This window comes from Periophthalmus magnuspinnatus, chromosome 18 (genome assembly GCF_009829125.3).
Source record: "Periophthalmus magnuspinnatus isolate fPerMag1 chromosome 18, fPerMag1.2.pri, whole genome shotgun sequence".
NCBI lineage: Eukaryota > Metazoa > Chordata > Actinopteri > Gobiiformes > Gobiidae > Periophthalmus > Periophthalmus magnuspinnatus.
In genome coordinates, this window is record NC_047143.1 from 22954858 (window position 1) to 22975335 (window position 20478).

Genomic DNA, 20478 nt, shown 5'->3' on the forward strand with positions numbered 1-20478 from the left:
CTGCAGGGACACCAAGGACTGCAGCCTGAACAGGACAACACTGCCCCCTAGGTGTGGAGAATAGACTTACATGCAGTAATAGGAAGTGGGAGTGAGAGGAGGTAGGTGCCAACACATCACACAGTAGTTTATAATACGCCTCGTAGCTTTAACAGAAAAGTAATTTATGCTAATTCATCACAGCGTGCCATTCCAAAACTTCAATCTGTATCTCAAATAAAACATAGTAAACAGTATTTTTCACATTAAAAGATCTCAACGACACACGGGGCTTTTGTGTAATTAAATACGACGACTGTGAGACTCTGACAACCAAAACATTCAAATAAGTATGTTTGAACGGTTCTTTAACGTGTTGGATTGGTGGAGCCGGATCTCGTTTTTGGAAAGAACTGGATCTTTTTCTTTCTAATTTAATGGTGAACCAGCGTAGGAATCAGAGCAGGCAACACGAGTGAGAGATTTGAGCAGAAAAAACACACTTAGCATCATAATAACATAAATAATATTGTTTAAATTGACCATTTTCTTTAGGTTTTCATCATTTAGAACAGGGGTGTCAAACTCAATTTCACCGAGGGCCACATCAGCAAAATGGTCCATGTCAGATTTGCAAAGATATAAAAAATATGTCTGTGTAACTGCATAACTCCTGATAAACTGACATTTTAACATGACATACATTTAAATTTACCTTGTCGCGGCCCACATAAAATGACATGGCGGGCCGCATTTGGCCCCCGGGCCTTGAGTTTGACACATGTGCTTTAGAAGGTTAAACTCACTCCCACTCTGTTTTGAACATTTTAAACACCATTTTTAAGCAAATACTGAATAGTTTGTAGATAAATTGAGTTCTCACATTGGCTCCTGCTGTATAAATACTAAAAGAGCCAGTCGTTTGAACAACTCTTTGAAACGAAGAGATCCAAAAGATTCAAATCCCATAAAAGACCCGAAAGTCTCATCACTACAGCGAGCCAGCAAAGTGGTAACGTTCGGTTTTGGCTAATTTGCTGGGTGCAGTGTGAGCAGAGGTGGGCAAGGGCATGAAGGGGCTAACGCAACGTAAAAAAAAAAGAAGAAAAAAGCGTGAGACAGGTGTGATTGACGGCTATAATTAGGTGGCTGAAGTTGTGCTGATAGACAGAGGCCGGAGGGGGAAGGAGGAGGAGCCAGGGCTGCTCGTGGTATCGTGCACGCGGGTATGCGCAAGTACGTTTCATAACAACAACAACTGCGTTTGGTGTGGATGTGTACAATGTAATAGGGCTGTCCTAAGTAGCAAAATCAGACGCTACTTGATATTAAAGGTGGTATTGAACTAGATACTCTTTTGAGCAGGTATCGATACTAATGTTTCCTCATCACAAACAGACCTGGAGTTGTGTTTTTGTTTCATTTACACATGATTAACACGCAAATCCTGCATATTTAAGCTGAGTTCTTCTCTCAAACAGAAAATACTCTGTTCCACCTTGTGATGTCATCATGTGGTGATACAGGAAGTGCTCCACTGTGTTTTTAAACTTCATACACCTTCACTAGAATCATTTGGATGATTTCAGCTCTGCAATTGCCAATCTCTGTTGAACTAAAGGTAAAAGGTAAATGTTCACTTGAAAACTACCACTTCATGACATCACAAGGTGGAGCAGAGTGTTTTGAGCTTTGGAAATGTAACAGACTAATGATAAAGTGTTACTCAAACATGTGTGAATGAAACAAAACACAACTCCAGGTCTGATTTTTGAGGAGGTAACAACATTATAACATGGCTTAAACCTCACAAGAGTCGAGTTTGTGTTGTCAATAATAAATAAAATTGAAAATCACATTCTATTGTCTATATAAAGAGTGTTTTTATTATCATCGTGGTATCAGAATTGGTATCAAGTATTGAGTCTATTCCTTAGATTCGAAATCAAGTTTGAAAGACATAAGAAAACAGGTTGCAGTTATAGAAATACATTAATATAGCTAAATATACACATTACAGTTATTTGGTCCCTTATGAATTCACATAAAGTGTTTTTACTGAGCCTGGATGTTGTTGCTTTTTGAAAATGATATTATTGAACAGCTTTGAAAAAGACCATGACCCAACAGTTTCCTCGCGACATAAACAACAGCTGCTTTAAGACATTTTAACTTTCTGAAATTTCTGAAAAAATATAATCCACAATGTTTGGATCCAGAAAGTCTCCGAGTACAAGGCCAGAAGTACAACTGAAAATCATAAAGTTCTAATATGAGCAGTGGTGGATAGTACGTGATTTTGTAAGTAAAAGTACACATACAGAGGTAAAAAGTTACTCAAGTAAAAGTATCAAAGTACCTGTTTAAAAATGTACTTTAAGAGTAAAACGTAAAAGTATTTCAAACAAATGCTGCTAATTTGTTAAAGTGTTAAATGTAGTGATATTGATTAAAAAAGTACGCACATTTTGTTCAACAGTAACTACAAATTTTCTTTATTTTTCTTATGAATTTTAAGTATTTATTTTTGTTTGCTCAGGTTGAAGCTTAAACTTGAAAACTTTAGTCAGGATTTTTCCACGAACATGGTAAAAATAACCCCTCAAATCATATGAAAAGTACTTTTTACTTTTCAGCCCTGTTCAGAAATGTAGTAGAGTAAAAGTAAAAAGTATCCACTGTGAAATGCAGTTAAGAAAAGTACAGATACCTAAAAATTCTACTTAAGACAGTACTTTACTACTTGTACTTCGTTCGCTTCCACCACTGAGTACGGGATTGTGACAGAGCCTTGGAGGTTATCAAAAGTACTTAAAATCAGATACTAATCGATAAAACTAGAATCATAACTAGATACTCATTTGAACAAGTATTGATTTTTTTTTTTTTTAAATCACATTAACTGGACAAAATTTGCATGATTTCAGAATAACCTAGTATCAGATCTAGTATAAGAAAACATAGTAATATAAAGAAGGTACTATTAGTCATTCAGTTGGTGTTTGTCCACTGATCGGAAGGTTGGTGGTTCGAATCCCGCTCCCACAGATGAACACTGTCATTGTGTCTTTGGGCAAGACCTTAAATGACCTCGCTGTATAAAATCTGATTATTTCGTGTTGAAAATTTCAATCCACAGTTGTTGTTTTTTGTTTTGTTCTTGTTTTGTTTCTTCTTTTTTTCAAATTCCTCAAAGTTTGAAATTTGACTATTGTGACCACACTACTTTTGGCATCTGCACTGGAACTTTTTTGGTGTTTTTCTGGTGTTTTTCTGGCGTTTTTCTCCTCCTTCTGCTGCTGTTCTGTGGAATATCATGTGAGCGTCAGAGCGGCCATTTAAGCAGAACAAGCGCCTGCCAAATGGTGCAGAGAAATGAGGATCCATCAGACGACAGGCCCCACGCCGGCTTTCTGAAAAGGTGTCATTTACTTTAATTTGATTGTTTTGGGTTTTTTTGGTGCCTGGTAATATGGCTTTTATTTAGACCACCTGCGGCTTCCATTCGCTCAGGTTTGTGTGTGAGAGCCGGCGTGCAGAGGACTTTAAATAGCATCTTCGAGCATGTTTACATATACGGTCTATACGTGTAATTGTACATATGTATTTGTATATGTGTGCTTTATAAATCTTTCCGTAACTGCTCCATTTTCCATTTCCAAACATGCACCCGGGCTAGCTTACCTTATCTTGTTGTGCTTTTGAGGGCCGTTTTAGTCCACTTCGAGCTGCAGGTCCCCAACTTGTCGCAAACCTTTTCCAAGTTTTCGATTTTTTATGGCCTTTTCCAAGTCGTCCCAGTTCTTTCTTGTCGCTATCAAAGAAGCTTTTCATGAGAAGAAAGAAAATATAATAATAATGACACAAAGGACGGAAAAAAACATTGCGGGCTTGAGTCAAAGTTTAAAGCACTAACACGTTTTTATCTGCAGGGTGAGAAGTTTGAGTTGCTGATCAATGAGCTTGTAGGCCTGTCACGATTACACATTTTGAAGGACGATATATCGCTACAGAGAAATATTACGATAAATGATAATATTGCAGCAATAAATAAATAGGAGAATGAACCAATACTTACGTTTTCAACCCTCTGCAGCTCAAATCTCATTATGTTGGATCAAAATATGTCAAAACTCCCCACTATTGTAAAGAAAATGTACATCGATAAACACTGAGCCCTAAAATATATCGCCCCAGCTTTTATATTGTATTAAACGATAAATCGATATAGTAATTATCGTGACAGGTCTATGAGCTTGTGAGGAAGTGGTCACTATAAATCATATTGACCTTATTCCATAAATTCAGCCCACTTTTGTGTCTAAACGCTGCAAACTGAGCTTTCTTTGTGGTGGCACTTACGATTACGCGCAAATCCTGTTTGTTTTAATGGAGAATCAGGAACGTTTTCCCCTCAAAAGTACGTTGATTTGAAACTGTTCAATGTTCCTGCGACCGACAAGTCAACACTGCACTGATTCTCTGGGAGGCTTTAAACTGGCTCTGTAGTACGTGCTTACTTGCTGTCCCCATGCAAAATAATACAACACCAATGACGATGGCGGCGATTTCCGTAATAGGCTGAATATTTAGAGAATTTCTGTCTAGATTTACCAGGCAAATTTACTGTGCAATTGCCACAGTCTGTATAAAGAAGTGGACTAAGTGAGTGTGACGTCACCCATACCGTTCCAGTCAAATTAAGCAGTTATAGGGGCCAATTTGGAGCACCACGTTTGGAAATCGGACCGTGAGTATCGTAGCAACCAAAGAGTCAACCCAGAGCGAGGCTGATGAAGGTGACGCCCCCTTCCCCTCCGCACCGCTGGTTTAGCATAGAGCCGGTGCTTAGCAATGCTGTAATAAAACGCAGCTAGCAGGTTAGATGCGTTCATTTGTATAGACAGTCTATGGTGGTTGCCTTCAGAGGAGAGTGTTCATGTCATATCAGAAGATTCAGCCTCTTCTTTATGTGGGTTCGTGAATATTGGATAGAAATTTTGCTATGGCAACAAGGGGCAACGTAATATAACTTACAAACTTCAGTAACCATTTCATTACCTGTCACGATTACAGAAAGAAGAAGAGAAATATCGCAATAAACGATAATATTGAGACTACTTTATGCCACTAAGTAAGATTTAAACAATGCAAGATAATCCTCGTAAACCATTTTTAAATAGACCGTTTCACTAAAAGACATGACCTGCAACAAATAAAAAGCAGAATGTAGCAATAATTAGATATAAAAGTGACTTATTCATCCCTCTACTCTCAAGTCTCATCGTTTTACAACAGAAATCCCCGAAATCTCCCCACTTTTGCAAAGAAAAACATACTCACTGTAAATATTGAGGTCTAAAATATATCGTTCCAGCTTTCATATACTAAGAGATAAGTCGATGTAGTAATAGTAAATTATGCAGATAGAGTCTCCAAGCACCTACAATGACAACGTGGGTGAAGCGTCTTGCCAAAAGACACAAGAACTTAGGTTGGTTGGGTTGGTAATCAAACGCTTAACACAACAGACTCATTGCCGACAGTTTTACATTACACAGATAAAGACCATGATCTAAAAGTTTCCTCGCGACATTAACAACAGCTGCTTTAAGACATTTTAATTTTGTTAAGTAAAAGTACAGAGGTTAAAAAGTTGCTCAAGCAAAAGTAAAAGTATCACATTAATCAATTTAAGTAAAAGTATTCAAGCTTAAAAATGTAGTGTAAGAATGAAAAGTAAAAGTATTTCACATAAGTGATATTGATTTAAAAGTATATACATTTTGGTCAACAGTAACAATACGAATACATTTCTTATTTTTTCTTATGAATTTTGTGTATTTATTTTGTTTGCTCAGAGGCTGAAGCTTAAACGCGACCCTTTAGCCAAGAGTCAAGATAAAGGCCGAGCATCTCAAACACGATACGTCCAAACTATGAAGTCAATTACAAGTATAGTGCAAATTAAATGTGAAAGTATATTTTAGTTTTTTTTATACATTACAGATGTGAAAATGAGAACGTCCCGGTGAATCTGGACAGGCTCCTGCTGCTCGCCTGCACACTGAGCCAGCCTGACCCAGCCTCGGGCACACACGCGTTCATCTCCTTCAGGCAGAACATGAGGCGTGATGCTGTTTCAGTGTGTCACAGACTCACTCTACATCTAATACATCCACAAATCTGTCAGACGCACTTTGGGGAAACAGATGGAGAATAGTTCAACTTTCAATTTTTGTCAAATGCTCTCAGGTCCGTTTCTACTGTTTAGTTCCAACAAAAGTATTCACTGATGGTTTGGCTAGGTATTTCTTTTAGTAGTGGTTGAATTTCAAAATATTGTCAGAAAACATGAGTCATAAGAACCCAAAAGCATGTATTGTGTTAAATACCAGTCAAAAGTTGGGGCACACCCTCTCATTCTCTCAAATATTTAGTAGTATAAGTATTTGCTACATAATTCCATATATCTTACTTCATATATTTGATGTTTTGTATGTATATAATATGTAGAAAGTAGTAAAAAATATAGAAAAAATAAGAGAGGATGCATGAGAGGATGTGTCCAAACCTTTGACTGGTAGTGTACATTAAAGGTCCCCTATGTAACTTTTCTGGTGGTGGACATAGACTGTATAAACCAAACCAGGCTCCATATTCTGAATTGCAATCATAAGTATCTTAGCAACCAATGAGCCAATCTGGAGCGAAGTTGTGGAAGGTAACAGGGAGCGGGCACTTAGCAACGCTGTCAATCAAACCTGTTGCTAACGCTAAGGCAGCTGATTTGTCACTTATTAATGTTTATATATTGATTTACAGACACAATAGCAAAATAAAAATACCAGGATCATGTAGAGCGGGTTAATACAAACATTTTAAGACCAAAATGACGAGTCTGACAGCAGCAGTTACAAAGAGAGGGGGACATAGTTTTCTAATGTGAAGTGAATTGGAGCTAGAACCGGAATCTTTCACTGATCTACAACTCTATCCTCAGACCCAAAGCAAACAGGAACAAAGAGAACAATAGACAGGTTGAATAGGGTCGTTAAGGCTGAAAATGGAGACAATAGCTGTTTACAGTTTCAGTGTCGTTAGCTCCTCCCTTCAGACAGATATAAGGCAGTGTCCAGCATTAATCTGACCAGTACTCCTACAACGATTTGTCCAGTTGACAGATTTAAATTCCGTTTTTTGCTATCCAGAACCAGAAACGCGCACATGATCACTTCCTACTTGGAATGCGCCAGCTAGCAAGTTAGCTACGCCCTTTTATATATACAGTCTATGGTAGTTGAATAGAATGTTCTCTAGTATGAAATTAAACTCCTCTATCTTGAAATCTTCATTATATAACAAGCATTTTTATTGACAAAAAACAAAAAAAAGAAGCATTCTTACTCCAAGTGGGGTCATCTTTCCACAGATCTGACCTGGAATTTGACCTTTTGACCTGGTGTCACCTGCCTGTCTTCACGTACGTAGATACGTTTAACAGCACACTGTGGATGTTGAACTCTCCCGGAAAAGCGATAACATCTCCATGGCGGCAAGAAAAGTTACACCGTGCAACTTTAAGACCAATAATGTTAAAATAAAATAGGAAGGAACTCGTAAATAAAACACTCGGAACAATGTTTTTTTTTCACGAAGTAGAGCTCGGCGCCTTGGCGGAGGTCTCATATTCTACGTGAGCAACTTTTCGACAGGTGCATAGGCAAAGTTTGTGTGCGCTGTTGTGTTTGGCCTAACTCCGTTCACAGCGCAGCTCCAAAGCCAGTGTTTACCGTCAGGTTTACTGCGGGAAGCACTTAATTGCATTCATTATCTAAAGCTGCAGGTCTGGGCCAAGGTTATAGAACGAGATGGGGGATTTCACTTATCTCCTGTTTATTCAAAAATATATTATATACTCATAATAATAACTGCCAGTACTGTAGATAGCACGTAATGAGCATGTATTGTAGAAATAAATAATGAAAAAGCAAAGGATTTCCTGCGCACTTTTATCATCCCATTTTCCATACAGAATAGGAGTACGGCTGCAGCCATCGCGGCTTAAGACATATTGAAAGTCGGCAGGGAAATGGAAGTTGCTTTGTGTGAGGGGGCACATAATGGACTTCTCTCCATCCCCTAGGTGCAGTTTAAAATGGGGATACAATTGGAGCGCGCTACACAAATGGGCATTTCCTTAACATAAAAAGGACATTTGAATATACTCGTAATGAAAGTCACGCTGGTTGCAGAGATTGTGTTTCGTGTGATCATTTTTGTATTTGTTTTATATTTGTGGTTATTATTGTATATTTTGCAATGGTTTATTAAAAATGTGAAATGTGAACTGAGGGTTGGTTTAAACTCGTCCAGGAGTAGGAACGTTTGAGTTCAAATTGCGACAGTGGCTCAGTTGAGAGTGTTTCTCCGCTGTTAAGAAGGCTGGCGGTTCGAATCCTGCTCGAGACGTGAACATCATTGGTGGAGCGGTCACATCCATTGAAGCCCAGGTTGATGGTGCAATACCAGCTCCCACAAATGTATACTGTGGTTGTGTCCTTGGGCAAGACACTTAACCTGCCTCGCCCCCAGTGTCTCCACACACTGATGTATGAATGTGTGTGATGTAAAGTGCTTTGAGTGGCAAAAAATGTGACTTTTTACCATTTACTATTGAAATAATTTGCTTAACACATGCATTTCAGAATATGTATAGACGTTTTTTGTAATTATGGTCATTAAAAGTGCACCATGTAACCTTTCTGAGGGGGAATCCTTTACCTACTCATCTCTGTGGACATGGTATTGATTTGTCTGGATGTTCCACAGCATGACAGTAAACATATCCATCTGGCATTTATTCAATTATTGCTCAAAAATCCATCCATTCATTTTCTTCCACTTATCGCGGGGGCAGCAGTCTAAGCAGGGACTCCCAGACTTCCCTCACCCCAGACACGTCCTCCAGCTCCTCCGGTGGGACTCCAAGGTGTTACCAGGCCAGCCGAGAGTGTCCTGGGTCTTCCTTGGGGCCTCCTTCTGGTGGGACATGCCCGGGACACTTGTCTAGGGAGGCGTCCAGGAGCTCAAAAATTCCAGACGAAGCAATTGCAGCGTAAATGGTCTATGGTCACATTTTTATGTAGCATTTTTCCACCTTCAAGTCAGTCAAAGCGCTTTAAATCAAGGAACCGCTCACCCGTTCACACTTACATTCACACACCAGTGTACGCAGACATAGGAGGTGAGGGTTAAGTGTCTTGCTCAAGGACACAACGACAGCAGTCATCTGTGGGAGCTGGAATCGCATCGCCAATCTGTGGATCAGTGGATCTGACCGCTCTACCAGCTGAGCTCCTGTCACGCACGCATCTCTGTGATATCTCCATGCAAACAAGCAGGAAGATGGACCCTACACCAGAAAAAGTTGCATAAAACCCTTTAAATTTGCAGCTTGAGTCATGCAGCTCCACTCACAAGTTTGCACACCTCAAGGATGAGCTAGAAAATGAAAGGAAATGATCTACACTGTAACTGCATAGCCAGGTAAGCAATGTCCAGCCTCCACGTAAACTCTAACTGCTCTCCTGTGTAGTGTGTGTAGTGGACAGCAGTCTGGTGTGATCCCAGTGTGCTACATGCGCAGACATATGTAAGCACAGATGGATGGATGCCTCCTTCAGGTTTATTTATCTGGGATGTCGGCAGCGTGTTGTAGTCGCTGATGGAGCCGGGTGTCAGATCAGATAAGGGCCTGATGGATGAAAGCTGCCGCTCCCAAGATCCACAGTGGCCGCCGTGACGATGTGACAACAAGTTAAAACAACGCTCCAAAGTCCACCTCACACAGTTTATGTTTCGGAGATATTTGAGAATGGAAAATTGTTGAAAGGCTGGTTATAAAGTCTGATGTTTTATGAGCCTAATCATGTAGAATTTGTTCATTTAAACCTGTGGGTCACAACCAGTGATGTTTATGTCACTAGCAGGATTTGAACTGCCAAACTTCAAATAACTGGACAAACACTCCACTGAGCCACTGTCCTCCATTATAACAGATTTGATCATTTTACCAGCTTATTTGGAAATACATTTTTGATTAAAGGTGCAGTATGTCACTTTTTTGTGCTATAAAACCGATTGTTATTGCTTTTTATTAATTAAGCAATAAAATACTGAAAGTTAACACCAGTTGTTGTTTTAAATATTTTCAGCATAGATAATATAGTTTAAAAATAGTTGTCATCGAACTGCAAACATTTAAATTTATAACATTTCTGATGAGTTTCAACATAATTTAGCTTGAAATTGTCACGATACATGGATTCGGCTCCTAGTTTTCCTCCTGTCCTGCTCTTTCCCTCCCTCACCTGCCGGATCTGGGCTGAGCTCTTGGCTCCTCCCGCGCGCACCTGGAACTCATCAGCGCAATCACCACCTCCTGCCGTGGATAAAAGGAGCTGAAACCAGACATTCGGGGCCAGATCGTCTGCTCGTCTTCACCCTGTTTCCAGGACCGTCTCGGAGCCAGATCGTCCGCGTGTCCAACATTCCTGCTCTCGCTCGTTCCTGCTCCTGACTCTGCGCTCCAGCTCCGGTACAGTCCACCCCTTGTCTTTGCTTCCTGTCCTGTCTTGGCCTCCGGCTTGCTTCCCATCTCCTGCCCTGGCTCCCGCTCTTTGGATTACCCCTGCTCGGTCCTCTCTGGTCTCATTCCCGGTCCTGTCTTGCTCCGGTCTTGGCTGTCTCCGTTCCCGCTCTGGACTACCCCTGCTTGGCTTGCCCTGGTCCCATTCCCAATCCTGTCCTCGTTCCGGTCCTGGCTTTCCCCGTTCCTGCTCTACACAACGCCTGCCTGGTTCGCCTCCTGCTCCCCGCTCCCGGCGTGTGGTAAATGAACTATTGAAAACTGTTTTTTGCACAAACTGTAAACACTGTAAATCTGCCCCGAGTCTGCACTCCTTGGTCTGCACCTGCACCTGACGTTACGACAGAAATAAAAACAAAAAAATCTGCTAATAGGGTTCAACTCTAATTTTTTCACCCCACTGCATACACTCACATACTAGGCAATTCATCCAACTGGCCAATAACGAGGGACAATTTTAACTTTTATTTTATTTATTTTGTACAGTACATATTAATGGACAATTTAATATGTAAAGATTATAGCCAACATGTCCCATTTCTATCTTCAGTTCCTCGAAAAACAGTCTAAAGGGCAGAGACAAGAACAGCAACACACAAAAGCAAATGTAACACACTGGCTCACTCACTATACACACAACACAGTCACTATACACACAACACACTCGCTATACACACAACACTCTACACCACGTGTCAAACTCAAGGCCCACGGGCCAAATGTAGCCCTCCACATCATTTTATGTGGCCCTCGACAGGGTAAATTAAAAGGTATGATGATCTTAAAATGTCGTTTTTTCAGAAGATGCGCAGTTACACAGCCATATTTTAACATCTTTGCAAACGCATATGCAAAATTTGTAACTTGAATAAGTAATAAATATAGAAACGGTTAATTAACAAATTTAAAAAGTAGGTACATTTATTTTACTTCTGGCCCTTTGAAAGCAGTCATTTTGCTGATGTGGCCCTTGGTGAAAATGTGTTTGACACGCCTGCTCTACATGCACAACACACTCGCTATACACACACAACATAGTCACTGTACACACACAATGCACTCTCTATACACACATCACACTTGCTATACACACACAACACGCTCACGATACACAGTTCATTTGAAGTTAAACCAATACAGCTCCATGAATCCTCACATTGGTCCTTTTACATAATCCGGAATAATAATATATATTTACAGTGTTAACACATTTCATGATAGATTCAAGTGAATGCTCGACGCACAACAACATGGACTAATCAGCTACAGGTGCAGAACAAGCTCGTAGCGCTCCAGCATGACGAAACATACCTCTCCATTACTTCTAATATTTATCGAGTTTGTTGCTTCAGTGTGTCTCTCTATCAGTGTGCAGCTGGCAGCCCTCCCAGTGTCTGCATCAGCCACAATCTCCAGAGTCCCCCCCCCCCCCCTTCCTCCCCTCATCCTCCCACTCCTCTTTTATGTGTTTCTCCACAGCCAACAGTCAAAGCTCAACACACAACGAGGCCCCACACATCCGGAGGCGTTTCAAATACAATAACACATCAACGAGAAACACATCAGTCAATGAAATCAAGTGCATTTGAGTTGAAATATTGTTTGATCCAAATTATAGGTCAGAGAACCGGGAAATAAAAGGCAAAATTAGATTGGAGATGGAGAGAAAATGGGGAAAAAAAATGAGAAAATCTGAGCTAAGGAGGACCATATGAACTTAAGGAGTGTGATATGGGGGGACAAGAGCAGGGAGAGACATTCAGAAAATTGTCAAAGGTAGAAAGAAATCTTACGACAAGGAGCTAATACTGTACAAGGTTAATTAACTTTAGTTTAGGGTGACCAGATTTTCAGATTTCAAAACTGGGACATACCCGGGTTGGGATGGTTGGTATAAACGCTGTCAATCAAATCTGTTGCTAACGCTAACGGGAGCAACCTTGAGGCAAGAAGGCGCCTGATTTCTCTATTATTGTTCATATCTTGATTTACAGACAAAATGCCAAAATAAAAATACCAGAATCATGTAGAGCGGGTTAATACGAACATTTTAAGACCAAAATGATGAGTCTGACAGCAGCAGTTACGGAGAGACGTGACAGCTTTTCAATGGAAAGTGAATTGGAGCCAGAGTCGATGGCGCCAGAAATGCACCCATGAGCACTTTCTATTTGGAACGTGGCAGCTAGCACGTTAGCTATGTCCATTTTTATATATGTGTATACAGTCTGTGGTATAAATAAAAGTGTGAAAATAGCTTGTTTGTCCATTCTCGACTCACTAGTCATAATTTGAGGGACTTCTGCCAGTGTATCATTTTCAGGCCTGGTTTTCTGTATTTTAGCTAAACAAATGACAACATATCCCTTTTTTTACTGTTGGTGGAGATAAGATTGGTAAAAAATGGCAACACCTGGGGCATGTCTTGAATAAAACTGGGAAAATCAATGGTTTTGGAAAAATCTGCTGGGACAGGGGACACAGGGTTCACAATTAGGACTGTCGCGGGTAAATAGGGACGTTTGGTCACCCTACTGTAACTACAAACTTTGGCTTTGTTTGATTACCTTGTTGTTTTGCAGTTTATCTTATCCCCATGATGATATTTTCCTTCCATCCAATCCATCAACAACAATATGGGATGACGCTGTAAAAGTAAAGGCAAAAGTGCAAAATGATCAGTTATTCATATGCGCTTGTATTTGAAAGATTACATGACAACTTTATTCTCTTTTTAATTAGATCTTTTATTATAAAATGTACATATTATTGTTATTATAAATATCCATTATACATTTTCCTATACCTCGACTGTCTAAGCCTGATCTGTTCATTTGAGTTTCACATTTTATTATTCTTTATCATGTTTACAGTCTTGGTCTCAGAGAAGTTCTTTTCCCGCAGCAGCTCAAAAACAGGGAGTTATTCCAGTAATGGTGTCAGCACCTCTCTGAATTTATAAGCCTTTTCTAAAAGCACAAGATGGCAGAGGAGCAGGAGGGAGGAGGAGACGATTTTTATCTGCGAGAGGAAGAATGACAGTTCCATTACCTGAGAGTCGCACATGCTGCCTGCAATCCACCAAGTCGACTTTTCGCCCAATGAGTGCTTATCAATACTGAAGGGCTGCCATTTGGGCGCATCAGCAGCGAGGGGGCCCATCGATCAGGCAGGGCACACTCGCACTAATCACACATACACACACACACACACACACACACACACACAGACGAGCTTTGGACTGGGATCACCAGACAGGAAGTGAGTGTCACCTCTGAGGACTGTGGGCATAGATAAGATTTGAGACAGCACTACAGTGATAGTGTTGAGCATGTTTAAGTCAGCGGTGCTCCCAGGGGACCCCAGACAGGACGGAACAGTAAAGGACAGTAAAGAACAAATTAGATTACACACAGATAAATATTTAAAAACATGGAAAGGCTGTCACTCTCTCTGAAATGATTTTTGTCTCCTTAAATCTGTATTTGTTTATTTTTTTTTATTTTGTATTGTATTTATTTGGTATGGTATAGTTTTAGTGAGATTTTATTGTGTAATAATTGTTCATTTGTAGTGAGTTGTTGTGTGAGTGTGTATTGATTATATTGCTTACATTTTATATTGTATTTCTCACCTGCTCAGGGAAACTAGCTTCAGCTATACTCTGGTGTAAAGCATAATGTTTTTGCACACTGTCCATGTCAAATGAACTAATAAATAAATACATGTATTTATTTGTTGTTTTTTTGTATTGTATTGTATTTACTTTTTATTTATTATGTCACATTTAAAAGATAGACTATGAACATTTTCTGGGTTCATGTTCGCCACCTGTTGGTCTCCACAAGTTACTGCATGAGTATGGAGTGAATGAATGATGCACTGTAAATTCATTCTTTCATTGCTTTGCTTAGAATGTTACACATGTAGATCACATTTACTCACTTACAGCTCTTCTTATTGCTTGAAAAGTCAAAAAAGGGTCACGTCTCAAGTCCCTTTAAATGCCATACTGTGAAACATCCAGGCAAACCAATAACATCACGAAGCTAAGCAGAACCTGCATGAGAAAAGTTATACCCATCCGTCCATTTTCTTCCGCTTATCCAGGGCTGGGTCACGGGTGCAGCAGTCTAAGCAGGGACTCCCAGACTTCCCTCACCCCAGACACGTCCTCCCGCTCCTCCGGTGGGACCCTGAGGCGTTCCCAGGCCAGCCGAGAGACATAGAAGCGTTACATCTTGCCCTTTAAGAAAATTACATGGGGAGGTGTTCCAGGCATGTCCCACTGGAAGGAGACCCGGATAAAACCCAGGATGTGTCTCGGCCGGTCTGGGAACACCTTGGGAAGGAGAAGAGCTGGAGCAAGTGTGTGTGGAAAACTTTGGACCTTTCTCCTCAGACTGTTGCTTCTGTGAAGATAATGGATGGATTAATAGATGTACATTTCAGCTGGGATTGTTTTATAATGGTAAAAGTAGTACCTTGAGCTGAAAAGACTCTAACCATAAATAACCAATTGTATTAGATCCGGAATCTCCTCATTTGATGTAATGTGTTCCATAAAAGTTAGTCTGTACCCCACTGCGGATATAAGCGAGTTTAACAAAAGAAATGTAGACTGATTTTCTGAGGGTTGTTGAAAGCCTCTCATTAAGAGTCCTCATCTCAAGTGGCCTTCCTGTTCTTTTACATTTACACTGTAGATCCGCAGATTTTTCCATCTCTCCTCCACGGACACACCAAGAACATTTTAAGCACTGCCAGATACAAATTCTCCTTGGCCAGTTGATCTAATATCTAATAGCAATGGCAGGCAATATACAAGTTTAAAACACAACGAGAAAACAATTAGGCTGCAGGCTCATGACGTACTATAACGCAATTCAGTCTGTCATTTTCAAATTTAAATCAAGAGGTGAGTCACTATAACTTTTATGTTTGTGTTTATTTGTATTGAAGCCTTTGGTGCTGCGTCCTTCTCTGTTCCACGCGTCTCGATCAAACTCTCCTCATGTTTAGGCAGATCACTTTGTATGGTCCTGTTATGGTTTAATGGTTTATAAATGAGGCCCCTGATCAGATTGTTGATGAACACTGCCGTATATTTATCTGAAAGGATGAGCTAACTACACTGAAACTAACACACCTGTTTGTGTTATCCCTCAGTCGTCCAGGTATGTTTCATAGTAAAAGAAAATTCTAATCTGCTCATGATGCTCATCCATGTCACTTCTTCACTTCTGAACTATACATAAACATCCCCTGTCCTTAGACCCTCCTTCTCGGCAAGGAAAAACTCAAAAAAACCCGTGGGAAAATGAGAAACCTCGAGGAGAACCACAGTGAAGGAGAGATCCACTCCCATGGACGGACAGGCTGTAGATGTGTCTAGGACTAATGTGCATCCATTTGCAGATCAAGCTCAAATCTGTAGAACCAGAGCCACTCAGGACTAGGGGCAGAGGGGGCTCCAGGAGAGGGTAGGGGTCATCCAGCTGGATATTGCTACATTAATACTGCAGCACGGCTCCGTGTGTGCGTCGTTTCCTAAAATGATCGTGTTAAAAGAGCACATGAGTACATAATATCTGACATAAGTCCTACACGTGCAGCTCTACTTACTCATGACACTTTTGCAGGACGTGCAGGTTGCTCCTCAATGAAAAACATACTCCAGTTCTACTACTTCCAATTTTGCCACTATTACTTCCAATAACACTACTATTACTATTGCACCAGTATTACATCCAATACCAAAACTGCTACTACTTCCAAACCAATACTACGACTACCCAGCTAACAATGTTTGATTCCCAGAACGTTTTGGGAAGGTTATTTTTAGGTTAGCAGAGCGTTCCCTGAAGGTTACTTTTGGGAGTTTTAAGGTTCCCTTAATTTTCTCTGAATATATTTTAACCAGTTTTTTGGTTATCTGGTTATCACCAGTATCATTGAAGGCAGTATACCTCCAATGATACTAGTACTGGAACAGTGTAGTGCAGTAATAGTAGTAGTGTAATTGAAAGTAATGGCGGTACAGTATTATTGGAAGTTCTGGAGTATGTATCTTTTTGCAGCAATAACAGCCCTGGAGCACCTCTAGTTGCAGACGACCCTCTGGTAAAAGAGCATATATGCAATGCTCTGTCTGCTCCTGCAGACCTGGCTCCCAGTGCACCTCTCCACGTGGTCGTCATTATACGACAGCCACCCATCAGGCTCATGGGGACTGTCGGACATGTCTCGCCCATCAAAGATGTAGTGTCCTATAGGGGCACACACACGGTAATGATGTAGTTAAAGTTTCACTCAAATATTTTACTCATGTTTAGTCATAAATAGTTTTCTGACCATAGTGGGGAGAGGATCCAATGTGGGAAGTGATCCCCACCAAACTGAAACATCCTGCGTCCTGTATAAAGCACAAATGACAGGTTACTAAGAAAGTTCAAAGGTTCCTTCACTATAACTTTGGACAGTGTCCTTACGTCTCTTGATGTCACCACGATGTCTCTGTTCAGATGTACGGCATCACTCACTTTCTCCAGCTCGTATGAGGGCGAATATCTGATTCTCTTCAGGCGGAGAATGAGAACACTGCATAAGGACAAAGTGTAAACAATGGTTAATAAGGAGAAGACAGTCGTTTCATTCAAATAAACTTTTGCTCACTTACTTTGGCAGTGTTGAAAAGGATGTTTGCTGGTGTGAGATTTCAGATCCACATATGCACTTAAACTGCAGCTCTGTGGCCTGTCAAAGGTCAAACATAATGTGATTATTCATTAAAAATCCAGTATCGTATTGAGTACATCAAATACCCAAGAAAAGTTACTTGGACAGATAAATACTTTGATCATACCAAAGCAAACAATTTGAAAAGCTTACTTTTAAATTATCCTCAAGAAGCTCCTGAGTTGTAGCACCGCGGTGCAGAGTCAAAGACAGGCTGTTAAAGATCTGCGTTTGAGACGAGCCTGTTCCACACCTGCATAAACATGAATACAGTATGTGAGGTATATGAACTACATGAAGTTTCTATGAAGTACATGATAATTAAGAGCACTGTGTTTGCTGAGAGCCTGTACCTCTGGCAGGTCCTGGTCCAGTCCATGTTGAAGATCAGATTTTGCACTGGGCAGCTGTAGATCGTGCCCAGGCTGGAGGCAAAGCTCTGCATTGTTGGCCTCAAACTTTGAATTTGTTCCAACAACACGGTAAGAAACTCGTGAGCATCCTGAAACACACACATTAAGTTTAGTTTATCAGAAACAGAAAACTGCTTTCATCTTAAATTAAAATGATTTAGATCCAATATATATCAATATATAAAATATGAAATGATTGGACCAGTTGGTATTCATGAAATCTTTACAAATATGTTATGACTTAAATTAATTAAAGTAAAGACTAATGAATGACCAAACAGTGGCATAAAACATATTTAAGATCATTATTATTTCAATTATGAACACAATAATGTTGATTTTTGCCAGAATGGAATATCCCCAAGTCACGGTTAAAGCTACTCACTTTCTGTTGAAACCCTGTGTACTCCAGGGCCTTGGATGCAATGAGGGCCTTCAAAGAGACCACCAGCCTCACCCTCTGGTCCATGTCAGTGGAGTATCTGGCCTCTCGGAGGGCATGAAGATGTCTGTGGAAGAGACATGGGCTCATCAAATAAAGCATTTCACCCTGTATGGTTTACATGACATTTTTCTGTAATTCGCCATCAGTAAAAAAAAACACAAAGTTTTGTATCCTGATAAAAACAAAACTTCAGTGTCTGAGAGAGAAAAGTAGCATAAAAAGTTGTCCTCATATAATGGCCACTGATGGCAGCTTTAAAAGTGATAAAAATGATTAAACTATATTTACTAAAGGTGCTTAACTCTTTCTTACCTCAACAGACCTGCCTCTGTGTTGTCCCTCCAGAGGTTCTCCTGAGAGCTCATGCTCATCATAAACGGCTCTAAGGTCATGAGGCTCTGGACAGTGGCGTTCAGATAACAACTGTTTCCAATGTTGGGCAGTCTGCAAATTAAAACAACATCATCATCTGATCTCTGACCAGTTATTCGTAAAAAGCAGCATCACATTTAAATAAAAAACTTACCCAAAGCATTCCAGGTTGAACTTCATCCCAGGCTTAGAGGGACTGGTGCTATAGAAAGACAAAACAGAGATTACAAAAGTATTCTTAATACTTAAAACTAGTGTGTTTTAACATATGCATCTATAATTACAAATAAAAAAAAAAAACTGTGTAAACAAGTGTATACCTTGTTTGTTCTTTGAATAACGGAAAATTGATCTCCAATGGATGAACTTTTTCTTCCAGACTTTGGTTAGAAACCTTTTTCTCCTGCTTTGTGGCCTGTCCTGGTGTTGGTTCTGGTCCTTGGTTTGGATCTGGAGAAACCTTGTTTCTCCTCTGTTAAAGGAAATAAATAAAATTTAAAAACAGCAAAAAATAAAGTCCTATTTCCATATTGGCTCTTGTATATTGTAATGTGTCTCGGTGCTAATCACGTGTCACATATTTAGATATGAATTGTTCATTTCTGTTGACTGTTGCACTTACTTGCCAGAACCTGAGGAGACTCCCTTTTCTTGATGGAGGTCGGTCCTTTTTCTGTGGAGGAAAACACAAGACTCAAACATCAGATATTATTTCAAACACATATTGCAGTTTAACTGTTAAAGTGAAGAGTATGTGACGTACTGAAGAAAATCCCAGGACACGCCGCAGCCACGAACACCATCTGCGGGGTTTGGAGGGCTCCACATTGTCCAAACTGAAATAAATACGTAAATAAATCAATAAATTAGGTTTCTTGCATCAATTTGTAAGATGTAATACAATATAATCACAAATTGATGTTAAAATCCTAGTGGTCAGTGTTGGTCAGACACTTGGTTTTCATCATTGAGATTCAACATTGCAGTAGCATCTTAGCTTCATATTTTTACATAAAAACATGAGCAGTGACACAGTACACTGCCACACATATTGCTCTGTGTACTGCAGTAAATCACATGTGTAGTTTCAGACTGTTGTTACAAAGATGTGTTTTCATGGCTGTACCTCTTTGGCGCACGTGGCTTGCTCTCTCCTCTCGTATCTGGACTCTGGAGTATTTGTACATCATCCTAAAACACAAAATATGTTTGTGTATATAAGTTATATAAGTGTTGGCAACTACTTCAATCTAAAATTTACTGACACAAGACAAACTACTCCTGACTCAAAACTCTCACAGACTAAACATGATTAACTTGAACCTAAATCACACTAATATTGCCGTTAACTACAGATAACTAACCTGTCCACAACATATGAAGTGTCTGAACATCGTTTTTGTTGAGTTGTGAAACTACTTGGAGAGCTCAAAAAAATGTGACTGCTTTCTTCGCGGGAAATTTGGAAATGAACTTTTGTAAACAGAGCGTTACCTATGGTAACTTTTGATGACATCACGGAATAGAACCCCATCGCCATGACATCACGGAATAGAACCCCATCGCCATGACATCACGGAATAGAACCCCATCGCCATGACATCACAGCTCTTATGCAAATGAGAATGTCCAGAGAGTTCAACCTAAAATCACATTTAAACATAAACAGGAACAATGTTTACATTTTAAAATCATTCAAATGGATTTGTTTTAATAATCTGACTTTTTACAGTGTTTAATTTACACATATTCATGATCCAGGTGTGTGCAGCATAATCCTATAGAGCACATGAAGAAAAGCACAGTGATCACCTGCAGACGAATATGTTAACACATAATGCTAACAGCACACTAACAGTATATGTGCATGTCTTAATAAG

General features: G+C 39.9%; 1 protein-coding gene across 1 annotated transcript; it reads right to left on the reverse strand.

Annotated features, from left to right (window-relative positions):
- Positions 1-16732: 16732 nt before the first annotated feature.
- Positions 16733-19426, reverse strand: LOC117386092 (ubiquitin carboxyl-terminal hydrolase 37-like). The gene is made up of 11 exons (XM_033983399.1): positions 19362-19426; positions 19221-19271; positions 18753-18800; positions 18539-18670; positions 18167-18290; positions 17722-17870; positions 17522-17621; positions 17310-17386; positions 17122-17230; positions 16985-17045; positions 16733-16899 (listed from the first exon to the last, which is right to left on the reverse strand). Exons 1-11 carry the CDS (start codon positions 19424-19426, stop codon positions 16733-16735), a joined length of 1083 nt encoding a protein of 360 aa, XP_033839290.1.
- Positions 19427-20478: the final 1052 nt, after the last annotated feature.